The sequence below is a fragment of the Argopecten irradians genome, chromosome 12 (genome assembly GCF_041381155.1).
Source record: "Argopecten irradians isolate NY chromosome 12, Ai_NY, whole genome shotgun sequence".
Lineage (NCBI taxonomy): Eukaryota > Metazoa > Mollusca > Bivalvia > Pectinida > Pectinidae > Argopecten > Argopecten irradians.
Window position 1 is genome coordinate 20467604 of NC_091145.1, and position 25970 is coordinate 20493573.

Sequence of the window (25970 nt, forward strand, 5' to 3'; positions counted from 1 at the left end):
CCGTGATGTAGTATAAAATCAAGAGTGTAGTGTGTGACGTTACGTATTCTGTGTTAGAGCTGTGATCATCATATATTTACCTGTGTAAACGTTTGTGATAGAAGAATCAGACAGACACGGGTCCTATAAATAAAATTTAAGGTAAGTTAGTTATTGAACAATTATGATAATTTACTATATATAACAAAACAATTAAATCACTTATATAGCTAGAGATCATTTCTGAATTTTTTGTATATGTAGATGGACTCTAAAAAATATGTATGTCTATCGTGAAAATATATTGCTCTGGTAGAACATCTATGCCTTGTAGCTGTTCTGTAATAGCATTGATAACCCAATATCTGTGGTCAGCATTATAAATAGAAACATTCAATTTTGTATTGATGATCAATTATTTATACAGTTTAAAACATATTTACTTTGTCCTATAAACAATTTTGTTCAAATCTATTTCACTTTTTGGGAATCTATATAATTGATTAAGAAACAGTGTAATTACTTGTTGGTTGATCAATGCGAAATTATAAATTAATGAAGAAAGGTACATCTTTAGGTCAACTAGTTATCATTAAACACTTCTAATCGTTTTTTCGAGAATGAATAGAATGTTCATAATATACCGGTATGAGATTTTGCTCAGAATGAACTAACACTTGAAAAAGATCAAATGAAATATTTGTAACATTGAGTTGAAAGGCTCTTAAGAGATATATTATTCAAGTAACCGAATAATATACGATAAATAGGGATGAATGTCAACGATAATTTCGACGTCAAATCAAGTGCCCATGTAATCCAAGCCATTGTTATTCTGAATACACAAAATGAAATTGTGAGGAAGCTATTGAAAGATTTTTGGACAGAAGCAGATATTGTATCTTACTTAATTGTATTCCTGTTGACATTTTGTTATCTTTAGCATAGTTTTCACACAAATAAGAAATACGCAGCTAGAGGATTGTAGAATTATGTTTGTATACAATGTAGATATACAGACGGCGGCGTGCTATGTAATGATTTCGAATGGAAACAAAATAAACTACAAAACGCACATTATGCACGAAGAGAAGCCACTCCACCTCGAGTTCCAACACATGTGCTGTATTTTGTGTTATACTTATATCAAAGTTTAGGTAGGTTATAGTATACTAATGAATGTTAATTGTAAGATGAAAGCGAAATCTGGTTTCCGACTTGTATGTTTTGTAAACTGCATCGAGCTAATTGTATTGATTACTGTAATTGTACTTTATTGAATATCAGAAACCAAAGATACAGCGGGAGGATGAATAACCTATAGTTCCATATTACAGAATTGTTTACATGAGTCGAGTAAATTGTCGCCATTATGAAGGCATTTGCCGTTAGCTAGTGTCCGTTAGGAGTTTGATAATAAAACATATGAAGAAGCAGTGATGTCGTAATACATGTACTTGTGAGACCAATACAGAAACTGCACGGGACTAAAAATGGCGCTAACTGGTCGAATGCTAAGGTAGTCGTTTACTAAGGGATTTCCAATATCCAAATATATTGAGTTACTTGTAGTCAAAAAGACTTCATTGCCTTGCCTTGTACACTGTATTTTTTTCGAAACAGCAAACGAACTGAATGCCTTTGGGTTATTTTAAGTTTTATTCATTGATCAATGTAAATTTAATAGGCTGTGTATGAAGCAACCAGCAGACTTCTATTTGAACATTAATGAAAGCAATGTTTGACAAGAAGATTATTAGATTTCTCGTTCACTATCATTGTATTTTTAACTGGTTACTCAATAGCGCCTGACAGTGTTCGGGGTAAACAATGGTACCATGTTATTAAAAGTAAACGATCGAGAGAGCGGAGGACTCGAATCCTTTCAGTGCAGTAAGGATCTTTGGTGAAAAATAAACGTCCCGTTGATTCTATATAAATACTGGAGAGAAACTCGGTCGTCTGCTAGAGAATACCAGACGCACACACACAGAATTTTCTTTAAATTGTTTCTTGATGACTAACACTTAAATTTGTCCAGAGGTTAAAGTTTGGTTAATGAAATATTTAGAAGCAATCGTCAAAAGTTGTTTTCTTAAATGTTCAAAAGAAAAAAACCGCATATAGATGTTTTACACTTCTTTTCTTCGGCACCAAAATAATTTTGAATTATCATATCAAACCCTATGAAATTTTACTCATTCCCAACTCTATAACTTAAGTGTTTGATAAAATAAAATAATAATCATACATTTATGGGGGTCACTTGAAGTTTAAAGTTTCAGAGGAATGACATCGGGGGGAGATAACAAGCAGATGACTTAATGCTCAAAGCTATGTAGAAGTCCTTGGCTTCTAAATGCTCAAAAAGTTGCAGCAGACATTGGTTTCGTATCAATATTAGGAAAAGAGAACGGCTGCGTATGTATGATTTTCATGGATTACGTCAGCGCAGCCCATCAATAATGGAAACTTGTTTATTCTCCGTTTCTGGTTGGTTTGATCCCCCCCCCTTTTTTTTTAAAGAGCTCAAGCCAAACTTCAAATTGCCCTATACATCTTGGAAAATTATGTCGTATGTTTTTAAAATGGGGTTAATTGCACTTCCCTAACGTCAATCATCTTAAACTAACAATAGAATCTAAAATAATTTAACATATATTTTACATCGCTCATTGTACTTGTAATGGATATTCATATACTATATACAGGGCATTATTGTTACCGATAAATTGAAAATTTATACATTTTTCATAGCAATATGTGCTTTGACAAATTGAGTGTTTATATTTTTTATTTGCTTCCAATAACGTTATCTTATATCGTAAACCGAACTACAACACTTCTCCTAAACTGACATCTTCTTCATACAAAGCATCATAGCTTGGTCCTTTCCCGAATGTATTTGTGTTGATGCTACTGTCTGCATCTGCATAATGTATTTTTATAATTGATAATTTCGTGAAGGATATCAATTTTACAGTTAGCTATCAAATACTCATTAAATGGTTTAGTTTGATATTCCTAACTTTCCAAGTAATTGTCTGTGGCGTAATAAAGCGTTTGATCGATTCTGCGACTGCTTCGTACATCAATTATGTGACAGTTTCACCGACCATATTTCTTTGTCTGTCATTAAATCTGACGCAAGAGACAAAAGACAGTTGCAGTGTTTAGAGGAAAATAATTTTAACGAGGCGACAAAAATGTTCGTTTAAGCTAAATATATAGACGAGACACGCTATAAATATTTAAGAATCTTGGTAACGGCTTGGTTTGTCTGGTAAGTGTTATCAAAATAATGCGCGAAGGTACGAAATTTTTCCATAAACGATTCCCTTCATAACAGATCATAATCATTACTTATCTTAATGGTGTAGGGCTTACACAGCATTCAGGAAGTTAGTAGGAATTTAACTATCATGTATTTAAGTAGAACTTATGAGAATTTTAAAAAATACGTAAATCTCATTGTTGGATCGTGGTTATTTGTCTATAAGTTTTTTTTAAGACGAGTAAATCTTCACTAAGTGTGTTAAGCGAGATACTGTGTGTTAATGATAACATTATCTGTTTCCTTTTCTAGTTTTGCCAAATTAAATGTATGTTGATACATCATGTTGCAATATTCAGATAAAAAAAATCGGTTATTTCAAAGCGTTATGCATTAAAAACCCGGTAAATTAAAGGCTGTTATTTTAGGCTTTATTTCATTTCAAAAGCAAATGATATTTGCACCAGACGCCAAAAAATAGCATATCGTTTTTTTTTCCTGATCATAACTTTCAATGCATACATCAAGGTGTTGCCTTGAAATAACTTGACAGGATATGATTTCAAGCTTATTTCCACGTTATCAAAGTAGGTAGAATGTTTTAAAAATAAAATGCTCCGTATTGGGATCGAGAAGGAATCACTGCCAATAAATCAAACCATTTACCATGGAATGTGTTAAACGATGAGATGTAGCTGTCGTAAAGCTGCTTTGGTGTACAAGAAACAATAAACACTAATGTGATGTGCCAAGTCGGCCACGGAAGAAAACGTTTCGGAGCAGAATTATTGCCATTTGAATTCAAGATGATTTAAGGCTGTGGTTGATTATAAAGAGGAATCTTTTGAGACAATAATCATATGTTTTATTGATAAACAGAACGGCAGGCAGTGTTATCAGAAAAATAGTTCTTGCTGAGCATGAACCATATCTATGGTCTCAGAATCACCCCCACCCCCACCGCCAAGAACATTGATATAGCGTTTACACTATACACACATAATAATCAAAACAGGTAAAGTGTTGTGTTGGTAATGTATCTAGATGCTAATTAGACGTAAACTATTAAAACAACAAACCAGCCAACCAACAATTCAGGTTTTCGCGAATTATGTTATAGGGTAATAAATATAACATAAACGGGACATGTGACGTAAGTAATGGAATGCTATGTACTATTTTAGATGTGGTGTGTAGATAAAATTTGTGGCTATCAATATGTGATATAAGTTGTAATATGAATCTTGCTGCTTGCCTTTAAATAGTTCATAGAGACTAAACAAAAGTAGATAATCTTTGTCACTAACCGATAATGAAGGATGATAAATTGACATCCAATCTTTACAGAATCAAGTTGACTGTTCTAAGATGTGTGATAGAGATTACTTATCAAATCTACTACGTGTATTATAAGTATAAAACGAAAGTAACTGCTCCAAGTTGACTATCAGTTTTGGTTTAATGACAATTGTTGTTAATACTGTTTCGAGATGACAACGTTTGAAAGTAGTGTTAAGTTAACTAAACTGTGGATAAAAGGGTTTCAAGGAGAGATGAGGTATCAACTTGACTAAAGTGATGATATTATTATTTTTTTCTGTATATTATAACACTATAACCGAATGCTTCTCCTCATACAGTGTATTGACTGTACTCTTGAATCTCATTCGAATTAATTCAATATTTAAGTTTTGAAGCATTTGTTTATTAAGTATTTCATTCGGAGGAGTATACAACTAATTAAAATACAACGCATAGATTAAGGGAGATAACCCCTGTGATGCTAGAGTTACGTGTTAATGCATGAATAGTTTTACCTTTATATGAATAAAGTTGTAATATGACATCACGAAACAGCGTTATATCCGAAGCGTTGTATACTGCGTTTTCGCTTCTTATAACATTTCTCGGGATTAAAAAAATGTAAATTTTAAGCAATAGACAATATATTTAGTACCGATATTCATATATTTATCGACCTCATGATTAGGCGGCTATTTTCTAATGAAATATGAATGTTGGATAATGACCATTCCTCTTTCACAAAAACAACAAAATACAGTCGCACGTGGATATATGTTCGCTGACAAATTACTGTTTACATTTTACATTTGTAATATGTACGTGTGCAGATGTAGGTGCCAAGTGCTCGTGCTAAGCCTCATTAGAGCAAAGAAACTTAAATAATACATGTGTTCATGGTTCATCTGAAGCTGGACCCAGTAATATACATGTATAATTCTTATAGAAAATGTACAGTCATTCTTACGGATAAATCAATAGCAGGTTGAAATGGCATCGAGCTATCCTCATTTCTATATCTTTTGTAGGATTTAGAGATTTATAGTCACGCAAACTGCTATCAAAATGATCCAAAGAAATATACCTAATTCACAACACCCTGTGATGGGTTGAACATTGTCTCGTGTGTGTGGAGACTTGTAGTAGGAGGTGTATGTACTAACGACGGACCACATATCCCATGATGTATACTCACGGTGAGCGCATCACCTTCCTACAGGCTGTAAGTTGGTAGAGGACGGCAATGACAGAGGGAGGGACATAAATGTCAGATGTGACAGGGCAAGTGCTATATAAGTATATATATAGGTGTTCGTGTGGCCACAGGTACGACGTACAGGTGTGCAACACGTGGATATATATATATATCTACTATACCGGCATGTTTTGGTGAGTTTTCGCATTTTTTCTTTCTTATTTTCCAAAGCTAAAGATGCTTATTTCGTTCAATCATTTGATGTTAGGGTCTTGATTTAGGTATGCACATTAAAATTAGGATAGATAACAATTATATGCATTGTTATCTTTATTCTAACGTAGTTTGTATGTGCACCCACGAAGTTTTCCATATGTTACAGGAACACATGTGTACGTATTTATTACATAAGTGGGTAACACAGGTGTCACGTTTCTTGGTTATATTCTGTCTAGTGTGTATATATATATATATATTGTATATATGCCAGCATGTCTCCATCATGAACGAAATTCTTGTAATACTGCTTTTCCCATAAAGCAACGTCAGCGTCTATATGCAAGTGCATACATAAAGTGCATTGGTAAGCCAATGCATCTGATACAAATAGCTAACCAGCCAAACAATTTTAAATCATGATAAAGCAAAACGCACCTCACGGTATCCTCTCTCCGAAAGTTATTCCCTGGTTTTTTTCCAGCGAATATTAAGTAATACATTTGTGGTATGTGAAACTATTACAAAAGAATGTAACGTAATCATTAATTGAAAATAAAATTTGAATAAAATCTTTGAATAAGCAGTTTTTAAGCATTCTTTTCGAAAATCTACCTCAAGATAAGTTGTTGTTATTGACTCTACTTCGAAATTATTTCTACTCATCATGCCTTTCAAGCATCGTTATTGCAGAAAGAGGTCTGTGTTCCTATCTTTTACCCTTGTGCTTCACCTGTGGGTCTGAGTTCAAAATTGATCGTTGGTTGGCGGTTTTCTGTTGGTACTGCGACTTTCCTTTTCTAAGTCTGGAACGTTTTAAAATGACCATGGATATTAATGGGGTGTTAAAGAAAATAAGCCCTAACTCATGGCTGATATCTTAAGAAATCATCTTTTAGTTCCATTTCGATATCATTAAACTATTTCTCAACATTTGCTAAATTAAAAGTAAACTGACGCACAAGGTTAACATTTTCTCAAGAAAAAGGTTTATCATAGTTGCTGCTGAAAAGCACCAGCTGTTTCTAACGCAGGAATACACTGTTGAATATTTTGATGGATTCGGTGCTGAATTGTTCGCATTGTTTTACGCCATATGACATATAGTATAGTGTGATACATTAACGTTGGACACTGTGGTTGGCGTTTGCTACGTTAATGTGGTTGTAAATACCTGTACCACGTGTTCATACTTAGGACGCAGTAGCAAGTGTTTTAATTTGTTTCGTTTGTAATGTAAACTAGTATTGTCAATGAAAATACTCCTAAATAACTTCAAGAGTATAGTGGTATGCGGTATAATGGTAAATGGTAAGTACATGTAATATAGCACTGAAGTATACACATTCCATATGATCATTACAACAGTTTTAACATGCATAACGCATCGTTGTTGCGATTAAAATCCCTTGCATTCAAAACTAACCAAAAAGACCCATGAATATACGTCGATTAGATAACCAATTCGCAAAATTTCGAGAGAGAAAAACTCCACATTTTTTAATTCAATGATTTACACCAATTTCAGCCATTGACGCAAATCAGGGTGACTTAACACATAATTGGAATTGAAAATGGTTATAACGCCTATATTATCCATGTATCTTGTATAATTTTGCGACGGGTGAAATGTCTTTCATGTTTCCACAAGACGTATACATAACATTCGAATGACGTCATATTACAATTTTATGACGTCATATTTACAATTTAAAATCGCCACTCGTCTACACATGCACATTGCTTGCTTCCAGGTTGCGCCAGAACAGAAAAAAACCACAGGAGACTAAGAGAATAACCTTCAACTTGTTGTAAGATCGGAGACTATTTTATAGTAAGTTCTTATGGGATACATATATGTATATATTCACACATCAATATTCATTTCATGACATTTTATGAAACGAGTCTAAAAAGATTTATTTTGCGAGGTTTGGAGAGTAAAAAATAAAACTTTGAAATGAGTTTCATAAAATCTCATTTCATTCATATGACCTATACTTTTTTATCACATAATTAAAATAACCTACATTTCGAAGATATTTTTAACGTCAAAATATATTGTAAAATCCAGTGAATGCCGACATTTTGCCACGGCGTACTTTGAATCCTGACGTCACGTCATTGTTTACAGACGTAAACCATGACGTCACAATGACTTTTCAGCAAAGGAAAACACTCTAGGTTATTACTCCAATGACACACTTGATATCTGTCGGATAAGATAATAAAGGGATACGTTAGCCTTTCTTAAATAGGAGATAGTATGCTAAGACAGCAAATTTTGAGACACATGCTTTATTGAAAAATGTTTTTTTTTTTTCGATGAAAATTAATTTTTTGATCAATTAAATATAATATAGTGATGTATAAATTGTGTTCTTCAAATAGAAAGTGTTGCGTGACATTGTGTACGGTAAGGAATTCGATTTCGTAAGACCACTTCCTAGTTTCTTTCTATTCTTTGATTTCAAGAACGACGGTGTTATCCCTGCGTGTGATATCATTATATCAACACTCATGTAACCATAGGTCAAATTCCAAAACTGTTTGCGCGTGCCATACTGTTCATTTCAACTTTATCCCATGATTAGTACCAGTATTCGCATACCCGACCACACCAGCATAGTGTTTATGAATAGGAATTCGTTCTTAGCGACCATTATGTACTTATGCACAGTGAATGTTGGTGTGTGTGTATGACGTCATCAAAAAATGTGTTTCAAAAGAAAACTGGTCGCTATGGTGACTGTTTTCGGTCATGTCGCACTGTCGTTTTGGCGACCCTGCTTAACGCCTACTTAATCTTTTATCACTTATACATGTACATGGGAGGTCGTCCTTACATGACCCTGGCTATTAATAGGACTTTAATTAATCAAACAAACAAATAATTATTTCAATAGTATTCAATGGAAGACAAGGATGATAATGATATGAAAAAAAAACAATAAAAAAAACCTGCCAGTTCTATAATTAGGTAGATATTACTTCTGACGTTTATGCTTGGTGATCATGGGAAAATATGACGTCACAACATTCCTAATGAAGTAGCTGGTGAATGGCACCGTGTATAAAATAAACTGTGACATTTCTGTGAAGAGCAAACATCCACTAACTTTCTATATTATCGTATTGTTTCTGGCTCGAAATGCGAGAGCGCCCACAGAACTGCAGAAGATACGCGGACAATGTGGAAAAAATAGAACTTCGTTATCAGTGCGGCTCTTCAGCTTTGGGGTAACTGACATTCTCTTTCGTTTGGTGATATTTTCGAAGCACTTTCTTCCAAGTGTTCGCAAAGTCTAGGCTTGGATTTTCACTAGCTCCGACACATAATATACTTTAAGGTTGCAACTAATTTCCATCTTACGGAATACCATAATCTGTTCCAGTGCCGGAGGAAAATTAGACTAACATACGTATGTATGTGTGAAAAGAGCGATAAAACAAATATGTCATTCAATTCAATTGATATAATTGCAATTTTCATTCAACATAACAATAAAATTGTATGAATTAATAAACATGTAAATATGCATGTAGATGTATTCATAACACGTTTTTGCACATTTTCAAAAGGTTTTTTTTATCAATCTGCAGGATCATCTTTAACGTAGGCCTAGTGAACAGAGCTTGTATATCGACAATAGCTATTCTCGAGTGAGAATTATCGTAGGTGTCGGGCTTATAGCACTATATACACAGTTAATGGTGTATAACACTCAATCAAATCCGTATTAATTATGATTGACCTAAATTATTGAGGAATATTTGTACTGAGCTGACCTATTTAAAACCAAGACACTGGTATTTATAAGTCAGTGTGACATACCATTGCGAGTTGAATGACAGCTACACATATGTATATCATCATATGTGTAGGATGACAACACATATGTATATTATTATCATATGTTTTTCGTTACGTATGGCATTGCTAACTCTCGCTGAATATAAAGTGTGTGTTTATAAAACAAATAGAGGTTGCTGACCCTGACACAAGAATATAAAGGTCAAAATGATCCTCAAGTATCCTTCGTATTTAGGCGACAATTCGCTGCAATCATCTAGTAATAAATCACTTGAAAATACACTTCAAGTAACATATATAGCGTATTCACACTAAAATGAACTGTATTGAGTCAATATGTATACAAGAGATCGTCTTGGTTGTATTACAGACATCAGGAGGACATATGTGTGAGATCCCTCCCCAGCACGGTCGGCACCGCTAACCAACGGATTCTCTTAGGTCAAGACTTTTCCTGCAAGGTTTGTTGTTAGTTAATTGTGTTGATTAAAATGACGCAAATCAAATCGATGTCTGAATTAGAAATTACTTTAGATTTTAGTGCAGAGATTAATTTACATTGGTTTCCGCTCTATTTAACACTTGTTAATCGTGATATTTGCATTTTGAGATTTACCTGTTTTTTTAATGACGTAGAATTAACATAACGGAAATAAGAATGGGTGTAACGTTACCACTTATGGTAACTAATTCTAACAGCGAGTTAATTTAATAGGTTAGTTGTAATCGAGTTGTGCCTGATCTGTCTATACCGCCAAGCAGCAACCCTTCAATAACCACCAATAGGGCTTGTCGATGACCCCTGAACCAGAGCTAACGTACATTTAATAGTGTATATATCATACGTTTAGCTTGCTCACTTCCCATTAGTTGTACATGAGCGAGCTTCGACTTAAAGTAACAATTTAAACCCCACGATCTGATTTTCGTTTGGAATTTAAACAGCACGTGTTCTATATATTTCACAGCAAACAAAGCCAATGTTGGATTGAACATGGTCTGTTGTACAAGAGAATCGTTCCGACTCCGTCAGTTCGGATTGGGGTACCAGGAGCCCAAAGACTTTGTTTCCTTACAGGTAAGGACACTAATTAATTGATCTCTCCGCCTGTATGCAGATAATAATTCATGTTATTTTGGTTTATCTCAGGATAGTCTTCGGTAGGGAAAAGTCGGGTAGATTTTTTATTTAAAAGCTCCCGCCACTATGAAATTGGTTGGGGGTAATTGGGGTATTTCGTGTCTGTCCTCTTCCATCGCGTCCTTTCCATATCAATATGGAATCAGTCGTGAACACTGACCGTACGGGCACTTCTAGTAATAAATAATAATGCATTGAATTAAAAGAGATCGGAGATCAGAGAGAGGGGAGGGAGAGATGTAAGTGTCTCCCTGCTATGTAACGCCCCCTCCCTCTTGGGAATATAACCAATTATCCAACCCACTCCCCCTGGGGAATATAATCATTATCTTTGTCGTTTAATTTCCGTGGAATATTATTCTCATGTATTCAACGAAGTAAGTGTCGTATTGGTTAATATATACACTCCTACTCATTAGTATCTTGTAATTAACACCCATAGGTAGTTCGATATTCTTCCGTAATAATAAAACCATTGACAGCGTTTGAAATTTTACGACTGAAAAAGCGTGTGAATTCGTAAAGGCGTACCCGAGATATCATTGATTTGATCGTGACTTGTTCTTTTTTACGATCAATTCATGCGAAGTAATGTTTTTATAATAACATGACATTGATTATCCACATATTAAATTTTGAAACGTGTCCCATCTACGTTATTGAATTTACCTACATCCTGTTTCAATGTAAAAATTTAATAATTCGATGTGGTGAGACCAAGTGAGATGATATTCACACTTGAAAAAGAAAACACTTCACACTAAGAGATTAAAGTATTTTATTTACTGCGATAAGGTAAGAGGGATTTAAAAGTTAAAATGTGTTTTAATTGTGAAGCACATGTAGACAGATACAGGTCTCTGTGTTAAAAGTGTTAGGTATACATGGGAAATCGTAAACTAATCAATTTATGTTTGTCTCCTTTAGAGAAGTTTCGACAAACTATCGCTTTTAATGACTTACGCTATTGATCGCTTAAGGAATTCAATCGATTACAAATGTTTTGTAGCCAGGCCCGAATATTCTATAGAATTGTAACAGTGTAGGAGGGATTTACACGGTACAGAACGGTCATAAATCATTCACATTCAACCTTTACCGCATATAATCAGCATACTACAATTTATACGTTTTCTGTGCAGGTGCATTCAGAAATGTTTCGATATTAATTATAAATACTTGCGTACATGTTATTAACATACAAGAATTTGTAATCGATGAAATCGTATAGATTAGCGGAATTAGCCGCTGAAAATAAAGACACCTTTCTTCTAAAATACATAATGTAAGTCATTAAGGGTATTAGCTTAGGCCAAATAACAGCAGAGCGGTTAAAATATCCCGACACGTAACCACACCTCTGGGTCCCGAGTTCGAACCCCCATTTGGGACACTTGGTACATGTAGGAACTGACCGCTGGTCGATGTTTTTCCCCGGATACTCCTCCTTTCCTCAACCATCAAGCTTACGCGCCCTTAAATGACACTGGCTGTTTATAGGACGTAAAACTAAAACAAACCAAAAACAAACTATTCCGAATTTGCGGGTAGGTATTATTTGTGACGTCATGTGTTTAAGAGCGTAACGTCATACGTTTCGGAGATTACACCATATCTTGTCATTGTTTGTTTTACGGACCCTGAAAGATACGGATCATGCGGCTTTAAGGGTACTAGCTTAGGCCAAATAACAGCAGAGCGGTTAGGATATCCCGACAGTTTAAGAGCGTAACGTCATACGTTTCGGAGAAAACGACGTTAATTGCGCTCACAAAATAATGACGTAACAATCGATACCTACCTGCAAGTGAGCTAACTCTGTAATATGCAAAGACGGAATAAATGGTGGTAAAACAAGTTTTGATTAATCATAAATGAACATAAATTTTGGGTATAGCGAACAGTATGCGAACCGGAAAACCTTGGAGAAATAAAAAGTGAAACGAAATGTCATATGCATATTACTTTATAAATTACTTTCGTCATTACAACAAAACATAAGATCTTTAACTAAATTGCTGTGCCTTCCAAGGTCCGTTTATAGCTGTAATAGGCTATCACAAAGTCCAGGAGAGAGTAGCAGTTATAATCCACGGTAGGACCACTACATCCGGTCATTGTGGGGCTATCAGGTCTGAAGTGGACTTTAACATATCATAAATAATAGTCATAATGGACACTTTAGCTTATACTGAAGTGAACATGTATATAAAATTTTGCTTAGCTTTCAGATAAAGACCGGTCGACATGTGACAAATTGAATGTCTGTCTCACTTGCATGCAGTTTAACATATGACGTCACATTGTAAAGGAGGATCAGCCAACCCTCCGGTTTGATAGGGCAAACATGTTTTCATTAGATATTACTATATTCAGAGACACGATAAAGAGGTAAAATGATTAAATATTACGTTCACGCATATTTAAAGGTATGATTACGTGCATTCATTAATCGATAAACAACATATGTTTTTTGTCACCAAAAATGCGGCCTTTTACTCATCGTTTCTGAATTGAAACACCTTGGAAAATATAAACGTGTTTCGATAACACACTTATTTAGTTAAAATAGTAATTCATTGAAAATAAGTACAGTACTGCGGAAAAATAAATGTAATATTATTTGGTACAAAGCTTATTATAATCATGTAGCTGTAAAATCATAACCTCGATTCTTAATTATTTGTGGTTTGGCATAGATATATGTAACGTTAGAGTGTTATAAATTATACCACAGGTTTTTTGACTCTAGTTATACAGAATTTTCTATATATTGATATACCAAGTATTACATATGTCATAGAGGCGTTTGTATAACTATAGTCAAGAGCCTGTGGTTGTACCAAACAAGGAATACTGATATTGAACGCTACTTTTAATATCCGAGAACTGGTCCAAATCATATTTAAATGTATGTATGGAACAAGAATTATATAATTGCACACAATGTCGAAATCAAATGCCTTTCCGATAGTATCACTACTATACCAGAATAACTAGAAACCTCACAGCAGGTAGAATTTTAAGTAACCTTGCATTTTAATGTAACCTTGCATCAAATTTCAATTCGTTTCAATATTGCGTCAATAACATTTTTAATTTGCCGATACTAAACCGAATTAAGAGAACATTATTGGATCGGGACCAAAGTCATTCTAACCGATTTCATATCGTAAACATCGACGATTGTTATTCATTGTGTCATTTAAAGAGTCTATGCAACATGTCAAAACATAATCTTATCTTCCCCAACCAACGCATTGTATACTATTTCATTTAGCATTAAGAAATTCCAAGTTAGTTAAAATAAAGATTCGGTAATTGTATTATGGTGTTGGTCGGTAATCTGTTGAGAGTTGCGCCAAGCGTAGGATATCAGATCCACGGAAATAAAATCCTTGTAATTAGGTCAACCTCCATACAATATATCCCAGGTAAGGTCATGTTAAACAGATTAGTAGATTTGTAATTGGCAACTATCGGTATGCTGTATTCAGTGTAGACTTATAGAAACATTTTTTTATCTTTTATTGCTACCTTGACGATATAAACTTAAGATAGTCATTGTATTTGGTAATTTTATCAGTCAATGCTACGTACATATATATATACCTTGTCTATATGTTCTATGTGGTGCCTTCAGAATGTCTTATACATTGAAACATGCCATATGCTAGTCTCTGTTCTCTCAATAGGAATCCGATATGTTTTGACATCTAGTATTTGTAACCTGATTAGCCCGCTATATACAACATTACACCACGACGTTTGTCCTTACTACGCTATTTTTAATAACGATCGTGTTTATATCACCAACCGAAAGAAATATTCCATTAGCAAAATAATTAATCATTAATAAATAATTAAAGAAAATATACCACAGCTTTAAAATTCTGATCAATGTACCAAATCAGGTATAGTATTCATGAAAATGATATGGTTATCAAGACTTCTGACGTACTTCTATATGTAAACACTTTTCTCACGGGGCAACTTAGATAGTACGGATGAACACCAAGAATATACTCGTATATTATCTTGTTTAATGATGTTGTTTCAATGCTTATATCCCGAGCATTGAACGCTTCAATAAAACTGTAATTAAACAGCAAGTTCTATTTCCTGTCACTTTGTAGATACATCCAGTACAATATACAAGTAAATAATTCACCAGCCCTATAAATGACCTTCACAAGGTCAATAGAAATATATTTAGACTTCACAATACCAATAGAAAGTATTTTTGTGTGCGATTAAAGTCTGTATATTCAACGGACGATTGGAATTATCGAAAATAGTCACCACAAAAAAGTTTCGATCAAAAGAACTTTTTGTTGTATTACTGTAACTATTGGTATTAATTCGCCACAAAAAAAATGGGTAAGAGGTTCCATAATGTAAAGAGACACAACACAAACATACCACAGCCTTCCAAAATAAAAAGTAACACATATACACAGTATATTCTATACATGTACAGAAGATGCCGTCCGTAAATGATCCTAGCTGTAAACAAGATTTAAATAAACCTACCAGCCAACTCCACGAAAAAAAACCCGTTAGAACTGAAATTGCTGCAAAACTCAGTTGAATTTACATTGATATTTATACAAGATGGGACAAAATAGTCGTGACGGGGGATTTCATTTACATTCTCATACCAAAATATCTTTTGATTTACCCACTGGAATTGTATTCAAGACATATGGTAAACTTGTCGATAGGTGGTATTGGCGATATATCAAGAATACCTGCTAATCACATAGCATGTGCAGGTATTGCCTCATTAATATTTAAATAATGCTGTAAAATTTGGCTGTTAACCAGGGTCTGTGTACTCCAGGCGATTTAATGTTTATGAAAAATCGATTAACATGCCAGAGCACATGCTTGTTGAAAAACGAGTGATAAAGCGCTAAACGAACCAGATAACAAACATATGTCTACAGATATTTTCCAGAGTGATGCAATGAGTTCAGTGTTTATTTGTTGTAGACATAGCTTTATAGATTCCCAATTTGTAGGCTGATCTAATCCAACGAACCTTTCACCACACCTACATGTATAGTATTCGGATTGCACCTGTATATACATGTACATAATTATGCGCTTCTGAATCAATACTTCAACAATGAACATACATAATAATCGAGAGTTTACAAAATTCACGGTAAACTGAAAAAACCCAATGAACTATAAAAAGATCAGAAAATTCTGCAAAATGTCTATCGCTTTCTTTGCTAAAAGAAGCATCAAAATCGGTCAAAAGAACCATAATTCCGTTGAGTTCTTCAAGATAATAATTAATGCAAGGCATACATACGAACTGAAAAGGTAAAAAGATTATTCTCGATAAATCCTCTACACCAATTAGTCTATTTCTATACATATAGGTTCATCTCATTAATTGTTGTCTATATCGGTCGCACAAAACTTGTCAACTTTCCAGTGGCAGTGTCAGAACTTCCGGTGGTTTCGTACTGTCATTCGTTCTGTAATTCATGGCTGAGAAATAATTGAACCTGTTTTGTTACGAAAACACAGATGTTAACTCTGTTTGTACTTCCGGCGTGTTCGTTAACGATGAACCAAACCCATACTCAACCATTTCGTGTGTTATCTTAAGAGAAATGTTTGGACTTATTTTCCGATAAAGGTTACGCTTGTACTTCCGGCAAGTTCATTATTGCAAAACCAAACGCATATTTTAAAACATCGAATGTCGATCTGGAGAAAAATTCTTATTTGTGTACATCTGGTATTTTTATGCTTTGAAATTATCATTTCTGTTGAGACAAGGCTTTTATGACAAAGTTTTGAGGCAGCGGCTTTGTTTACACGCAATTTCGGTAAATCTGGAACCCTCCTCCTTTTTTACTGTACCTTAAACACCCCACCCAACATCTCTAGCATTGACTTAATTATCAAGATGGTAGAATCCTTGTAATTGGTCTGATGTCCTTCAATTCACTCCGAGTCCGCCCTAATCTTCTAAAGGACCTGAAGTGGACACAACCCATGATTCAAATGTGTCAGGCATACCGTGGCAGGCACACAAGTGATTCTTCAAAGAAGATTTATTACTAATAATGTTATGATTTATTTGTATCGTCAGAGAAGTTTTGAGGATCTACAAATATAGCTACATCAATCTTTTCTGATAGCCGTGATATAAATATACAAATGAGATGGACCATTCGGAACATACATAAATACATGCATTTAAACACTTAAATAATGAGACAAGTCGTTATGTAAAACATGAGACAAACTGCTCAGATCTAAAGAAATTAGATCGTGAATGCATTATATTAGAAAAGTTTCACGTATACGACATCGGAATGCAACACAACATTAATTTTTCTGAAGATTCTTTGAACAGTTTTTTAAATGACATTTTCTTAATAACACAATGATCATATTTACAGATATATACATTTAAAGTAAAAAGAGTGAGTCTTATTTTCAGGGTTATTAATATTCTAATAAAAGAATAGTTTCAGTTATAATTGTCCAGTTCGTTTTAACAAACGACAATGAAGCAACTCGCGGCTTCGGTTCTAGAAATTAACCTTCCGCAGTATTACTGTATATTGAACTCAGTACACCAGTACTGTGAGAAAGATATTTGTACAGGTCTACCTATTACAGATGACATTGCACACATACCTGTTGTTACTTGAGAGTGGTAATCTATATTTGCATTAGATCAAACACAAAAACGTATATCTGTCACCTTACCTAACAATCCGAGTTCAACAGGTACGACCAGTGACAAAATCGTCATATTCATTATAGAGTTATCTGTTCTAAGGAACAGCTATTGGTTGTTGTGTGTTTTAAGTTACGTCTTACACAACCCCCACCCCACCCCCGGAAACGGATGATGTAATAAGCACTCCTGTTACCAAATCAGAGTGGATAAATATAGTTAGTGACGTGAGTCAGAAACAAAAACTATCCAACAGAAACGTCTAAGAAATGTGATAGGTTAAACAGAAAGACATATTTGTAAATAGAGCATGGTTGGGAGATCGAAGCACGCTTTGCTTAGATTAATGTATGTTTGGAATAGGTGTTCTGTTTCTATACAACTTTGTTTGATGCAAATGTCAAAGGAAATCATTCTGTTTTGAAAATTAAAACATTACGTCAACATCAATGCATTCAATTCGATAATAGGATACAAAAGCGCGGTATTGGTAATTACTGCACGTGCAACAAGACGATTAATGTGACCAACAATCAATAAAAAGGAATTTACATCTTATAAAATTGATTCGCCAACCAAAACTCATCCTTTTAGCAAAGTATTTTAGTTTAAAACATTAGAGTTTGAGTAGGCGAGGTAGGTTAAAGGAGGCTCCTCCTTGATCGTGGAAATCTGTACTGTCAAATGCTAATTCCTCTCTATTTCGTTTGTTTTAAAATGTTTTTAAGCGTTTAAACTGTTACAATGAAGATATTTGTTTATTTGTTTGTGTTTTACGACCCATCGACAACTAAGGTCATTTACGTCCAAACTGCAAGTCATGCAGCAGTTTCAAGGACAAAAGACAAGTAATGATTACATCTAATAATATAAGGTTATATAAACATACTAGGCATGTATGAACTAAAAACAAGGTAGTAAATTTTGATTTTATATGAAAAAGTATGGGATCAAATAGTTTTGGCTAAAACACATGAGAAAACTCATGCATAATATTGATGTAACGATAAAATGTTGAGTTGATTCGATGATAAGATTGGGAAACGTCTTAAAATGAAGACAGCACTATTGCCTACGTAATAATAATAAACATATAGTATATAGAGGTGTGTCTGTTAACGGTGTGTAAAAACGCGAGCTATAATTATATTCCATTCACATTAATATCTTCAAGAATATGTACACACCAAGCTTCCGCTAGATAAAAGTAATGTTACTTCAAAATATTGTGAAGAACAGTCAATGTGACATTGGGGAAACAAAACATGCAGTGCATGTATTCATTTATATCTGATATGACAGAAATGTTGAATGTCCATATATATTATGTTCAAAGCAATGTTCAAAGCCAGCCTTGCGCATTTTTAAAGTGGAAGAAAAAGTTTCATTTTAAAGAGAAACATATCACCAACCAGACAAGTGCTGAAATATACAGTTTTAATGAACAGAAAAAAAGAATATTGTGTAGCAGGGCAATGTCTCCGCCTGATAATGCAATCGTTATATGCTGAGATAAGTATATTGTTATGTACATTAAGCGACGGTAACATTGCTGAAATGTCTGTGGTTAATTAAATTCAACATTAATATTTAATTTTAGTAGCAAATTTACCTAATAATTGCAAAAACTATAAAGTAGTTTGACGGGGCATTAATTTAAACTATCATGTAAGCCTGTCGGTAAGTAGACTGTTATCTATAAAATGGCGCCAATACAGAAAGGCTTGCAGATGTCGAAACAATTTATTCAAAATTTAAAATTAAATAGAGATTGTTAAATAACTATAAAATAACTCTTGACGCGATCTACAATGAAATATGCACATTGATATTCTATGCGCTAATGCAAGCAGGATTGCTGACATGTCTGAATCTGACACTCTTTATCAATACAGCTTTGAAAGTAATCGCGATTGACTTTAATTACCGATATCATATTTCCATGATGCATTATTTATAATAAAATCGGCAATCCAAATTATGATATAGAAAATCTTATTTTTTTTTACTTTTCTGCTCTGCAACGAAATGTTTAGTGATGGACGTTCAATATAAATCCTTATTTCTGTAGGAATAAGGAATAATCAGCATAACGAATAAAAGTTTTAATGTATATGTTTAACGTTACTTGAAATAACCTGAACATCGATATAATGACGTGGTGTTGATATGTCCCAAAGAGAGTAAACAAACATTGGGTTTGTATGAGAAGCCTTTCTGTCTGCCTTGTATGAAGGATGAGGGCTACCTATTTTAACGTATGATATTTTTCTGAATGTCGCAAAGACCTCCATAATACTCCCTTGAAGTTTAACACACTTTCTATCTCTGGTTAAGAGTTCTCTTCTTTGGGTAAGAAAACTAAATTGTTCCTATCCCTAAGTCGAAAAAAAATCAGAAATGTTGGTTGATTGGTGGATTGATTGAATTCTTATTGACAGTTATGGTAATTTAAGGACGGTCTGCATTTTTGAATTTGAAACCTTATGTATATTATCTTACGGCTAGGTAGTCTGTAGGAGTGGACCGACAGGTTTGTAATAAGACTAGGCGGGATTCCCAGATGGGTTCCTTTTGCAGTATGTTTCAGTAAGGTAACACTATAAAATAAAAACAAATAAATAAGCAGAGGTATTTAATGGCACTGATGGATTAACTATTTGGCATCCTTAGGTCACTGGTAGCGATGGCGTAATACCATTAGAACCCTCCACCTTTGGGTCGCAAGATTGAAATTCACATGGGATAGTTAGTAGGTACTAACAGCAAATCTTGTTTAATTGGTTGGATGGTTGTTCGGGCTAAACGTCCTATTAACAGCCAAGCTTGTGTATGGCCAGTCTGCCTATTAACAGCCAAGTTTGTTTATGGTCAGTCTGCTCTGTACGAAATATGATGATATGACTGCCGTCACAAACAAATATAATTTAAGTAATGTTAACAAACCAATTTTATTCCTTCCCTTTACCCATATATTTAGACTCTGTCCTTGTTATACATTCGCGATATCCTAGACATATTGATATACAAGGTATGTTATGGATATAAATGGTGAGGAAAGTTTACCAGTCATTGTATATTGACATTTTCAATATGTAAACATTCAGACATGCATGACAAGTGCAACAAATAGTGACAACTGTCAAGACAAAGGTCAAGATATCATATTTACACGCAGTTTGAACTCGTCTTTCTCCTTATTACCACCGAAATCTTGTCCGACCTTTTGAGTGCCTCTTCCGGCTTGTGCTCATATTGTATTCCGGTTTTAACTTCCGGTCTATCTCCTCTTCAATGATGTGTCACTTCACATATTATTGTGTCCTAATTAGCGTAAAAATATACACAAATACAATGCTGGTGTAATGTGGCTCTGGCGGTATATTTAATGATTTCCTCTCTGTAATTTGACTTATAGGTAATAAGTAAATGAATATGATAATTATCGGACTATAGTTGCAGTCCCTTTGTTCAGTTAGTGTTACACAAACACGCGACCTCTTGCTCTTAAGGCGGATATTTTACCACGATGTCGAAATAGGCATTCGAGTGTCCAGTTAGTTAGTACGGTGATCTAGCACTCTATCTTACTCTACAGCTATATTACTATGTCTTAATCACTAAAACAAACGATGAGATAGAGACAATTTAAGTACCCCAAAATCCAATACATGGATATGTAGTGGTAAAAAATTAGCGCTGTAAACTTAACGCACAAACAAGATATAGATATACAAAACCAAGAAAAAACATACAAAAAAAAAAAAAACAAAAAAAAAACAAGAGGCCCATGGACCTTAACGGTCATCTGACTATTAGTACAATACAACATAGTCGTTTAAAGATTTTAGCCTATTTCACCCCTGTAACCTTGATTGAAGATCAAGTTTATTCATTTGAACAAACATAGTAGCCCTTCATCCCAGCATGTAACAGGCCCAATATCAGGTCTCTAGGCCTCTTAGTTATTGACAAGAAGTCGTTAAAAGGATTATAGCCTGTTTGACCCCTACGACCTTGAATGAAGGTCAAGGTCATTCATTTTAACAAACTTGGTAGCCCTTTATTCCAGCATGCTACAGGCCCAATATCTGTACCCTGGGCTTTCTGGGTCTTGAGAAGAAGTCGTTTAAAGATTTTAGCCTTTTTGACATCTGTGACCTTGAATGAAGGTCAAGGTCTTTCATTTGAACAAAACAAACTTTGTAGCCCTGTAAGTCATCCAAGCATACTACATGCCAAATATCAGTACCCTGGGCCTTTCGGTTATTGAGAAAAAGTCGTTTGAATGTAAACTTTACGGACGGCGCACGACGACGGAGGGTGCATGATGACAAGAGGTCATTCTGACCTTCGGGTCAGATGACCTAAAAAGAAAACATTGATTGATATTTAGCGATGAAGACTATGTGAAACACTATGTGTTTATAAGGATAATGACTTAGAATTGATGCAAAAAGAAAATTAATGAATTAAACTCTGCGTTACTATTTCATAATGTATCGTGTCTTTTTATAAAGTTTTACAATCAATAAAAAATAATTGTTATCAATCAAGTTTGTTGAGCAAGATGTATCATTGAAATTTAATGTCATTTATCAAACGGAAGAAGTTTAATTTCTTTGCCAGTTATTTAATGTATTCTGATAGATATATTAGTTGTCATATAATCTCTACTGTAAATTAAAATGATAAAACTATATATGTAATAACGTAATATGCATGTTCTTTTAAAACCATACAACACATTATATTGAAATAAAAAATGACATTATTTATTGTATATCTGAAATGGCAATAGATGAGCATTCTATATACTAAAGCTTATACCTTTAAAATCCTTACAGGGTGGAAATCGAGTCCACTACTTAATATGGGCATCCTTCTGGACAATGTTTCACCTGATTTGGTGCGCGTACGATGCCTATTTCTTCAACGCCACTTGGGACGTCCATCCGGCTTCATGGCTGGTCTACCTGACCAACTGGTCCTACGCTCTCATTACAATTCATTCCTTCATCGACTTCCTTACTGCCAGCTACATTCATTTCTATAAATATGGAAAAACCGAAAGTACGTACTTATAGTTTTGTTTATAATAAACTCTGGTATAAAATTAATGGTTTTAAAGATCTTTTAAGTCTACAAAATGTAAATTGTCTTGTATTAGATCAAGGAGTTTTTGTAAAGTTTGAATAAATTAAACAGTTTACCAATGAGATTTTGAAGTGTTCTTAAGCTCCATTGAATATTGAATATAATATGGAATTTCTTGAAAAATTTAGAATCGCTGAGCTCATTTTTCTGGTCAGTTTTCTTTGTCTTGGTTGAAGAGATCTGCCTGTTTGGCATACTTGCAGAATTGTAATTTAGGCTTCTGCGACAGATGAGAAAATTTGACCCCATACCAGATTTTTTTTTTTTTTTTACATCAATGCATTTTTGTCATATCATTTTTGAGCATAAAATGTAAGTGTTATTATCACGGAATATTACATTTTTGCGATAGATCAATCAAACATTTGCGTACTTACCACCATGATGAATGTAAACTTTGTGATTATTCTTTCAGAGAAAATGCTATGGTACATGAAGGTAAACTGGGTAATTTTCAACATGATGAACACATCAGCCATACTGCTTACACTGACATACTGGATTCTTTTGGCAAAATGTACGTATATGTATAAACAGGAGGATAAATGGCTAACCTAATGGTTATTTTTCAAAGTCTACCCTAAACCATATCTCCAACGTTCAATTTTAAAACATTAAACGCATGTCACTTAAATTGACCATTACAGTCAAAATGAAATAGTTCACTATCATAACTAAATGAATGAAATTTCATACAAAATTGTCACCAATAGCATTTGTATCTTGGTTAAAATTGGAAACGCTTCGCATAATGCAAAAGCAGATATTCCAGATAAATTTTCACAATAACAACCTAATTTATAGACTCTTGAATTACAATTTCGCATAGTTTTAGGAAAATATTTTCTTCTTTCTTCTTACAGCAACTGCAGCTACGTCCATCAACAAACATGGCATCAATGCTGTCTACGTCATCTTGTGTGTTTCCTTCACGGCAAAGCCAATCAAATTACAACATTTTTATATACCCGCTGTGTACAATCTAGTCTACATCATATTCTGCACAGTTTATCAATCATTGTCTGGTCACGTGGTATATTCATTTTTGAACTGGGGTGAAAATCCAGTATCATCTCTTGTACTTTCAATATGTTATGTATTTTTATGTTGTCCCTTCATGCATCTTTTACTATATGGACTTTATCGTCTGCGAATGCTTATCGCCAGGTGTTGTTCGAAGGAATCTGAACAGCCGCCATTATCCGAACAATCGGAAGCCGAAATGGGAATGCTAACGAAAAAGGAGGAGACGGAACAAAATCCGACAAACCAAGTGCTACTGTCTAATGGACACCACAAAGCTATTTTTAGTGCTGGAGCAGTGTAAATATGTGTAACTGGAATATCTTATCAATGCAATCAAATATAAGTATATTAATTGGATAAACGTATGTGTGGCTTTGAGAGGGATGGGGTAAAAATACGTTTTGTTGACATTTTGACATAGTGCTAATAATATGTAATACATACTTGTTTTGAAATGAATTATTTTTATGTTGTGTTGAGAGTTTTGAAATGTTTCTTTTTTTTGTTCAGTTAATAGTTATGAATTTCACAATCGAGATTTAAATAATGCGTAATATTTTTTACAAACAACAACTAAATTCATGAAAAGAATGAAATACAGCCGATGTGCTAAAGATTACCGATATTATTAACCTATTGATCTAAAGGTTGGTCTGTCCCAGGTACTGGCCATCGGTCGGTGTTTTTTCCCTAGTATACCTGGCTTTCCTCTAAACAGAAAGCCTAACTTGACTGAAGAACGAAAACTTGTTACAAGGTACAATCAAACTCAACAATTTGACTGTGTAATGATTATTGTCCTTTTTCATAATACCATATAATTGCCATCACTAATAATAGTGATTATCACAAAAATAGACTAATTAATCAAATAAAGTAGTGGATGTGGATAGGCCTACAACTCGCTTTATAACATTTCATTACCGTCTAATCCCATAGCATATGATCCGCAATATCAATATATGATATATACCTCATCTGGGTCGTTTTCGTTCATTCGGAACAACCGGTTCTACCGTTTGTAAAAGTCATTATTTCAAGTATAAATCCTGACAGACTTGCAGTTTATGACACAGGCCTGTAAGGGCTTCGTCAAAGCTCGTCTGAAAACACTATAAAATCGTCTTTAAATTATAAACGAACAACTAGGTCAAACTAGTCAAACCACATAATCGAAAACGGCCCTGCTGTATATAGCAGTATAGTGTAATTTCATTCACTAAACATTGCAAATTGTGTTATTGTAATAGGTTAAAATTGATGTATATCAAAATTACACTGTAAATTGTTGTAAAATCCAACATGCTTAACGAGCGTAATTAAGTAGACTTCGGTTAAAAATAAAATAGCTGTTATATCAGCCATTAAAAATCGAATTTGCAAGGTGACGTAAATTTAATTCTTACTGGTCAGTTATAATACTTTAAGTGCCTCAATTAAGAGAAAAAGTTGCCATTGAAAATGTTACATCATGATCATGTTAAGATGCTACCCATTTTCCGATAGTTCATACTATTTTGTTGTACAGACGATTTACATCAAACTAATACATGCATTCCAATAATAAACCGAAGATGTTCAAAGGGAGACTACTCTAACACAGTAAGAACTATGAACTCAAAATATACATAATGTCATGTATTACTATCGAACGCAATTTCAATTTATAGAATTGTATAAATTTATTTATTGTGTGACATTTGTTATTTATCTTAAATGAATTAAACCCCATTTAAAGACAATCATGAACATGTTTAATGTTATAAATTTTAAGTGTTTTATAGAGATTAAAGGATACCTTACACGAATTAAGTTTGTGACAGTAAAGCATAGTCAAAATGTCGATATACGTTTTACTTTGTTAGTCTAATTAACAATTTTTCAGAGTATACGATCATAATGTTGTTTGTGTTTTTGTTTTGTGTTTTATTGAAAACTTCTGCAATAAATAAAACATTAATGTGAAAACACGTACCTGGTCAAATCCATCTTTATTCATTACTCATACTTTAAAGTATCTTTTGAATCATCTTCATTTACAAATATACAAGATTGATGCCGAGTTTTAAGATATTTGTTTTTCAATCTTTGAGATTATGAAGTGTAGATTTTCAAATATATTAAGATAATAAAGATGAATACATGCGTGTGAAA

General features: G+C 33.9%; 1 protein-coding gene across 5 annotated transcripts; it reads left to right on the forward strand.

Moving 5' to 3' along the window:
• On the forward strand, nt 1-25970 carry LOC138336058 (protein rolling stone-like). 5 transcript variants are annotated; one of them, XM_069285337.1, is made up of 7 exons: nt 23-141; nt 7721-7800; nt 10151-10241; nt 10749-10858; nt 22481-22706; nt 23206-23307; nt 23654-25970. In XM_069285337.1, exons 4-7 carry the CDS (start codon nt 10775-10777, stop codon nt 24115-24117), a joined length of 876 nt encoding a protein of 291 aa, XP_069141438.1. In that variant the 5' UTR covers nt 23-141; nt 7721-7800; nt 10151-10241; nt 10749-10774; the 3' UTR covers nt 24118-25970. The 5 variants fall into 5 exon arrangements, with proteins under 5 accessions (XP_069141441.1, XP_069141438.1, XP_069141437.1 ...); XM_069285336.1 differs by lacking the exon at nt 23-141 and adding an exon at nt 5672-5944; XM_069285340.1 differs by lacking the exon at nt 7721-7800 and having other exon boundaries at nt 1-141.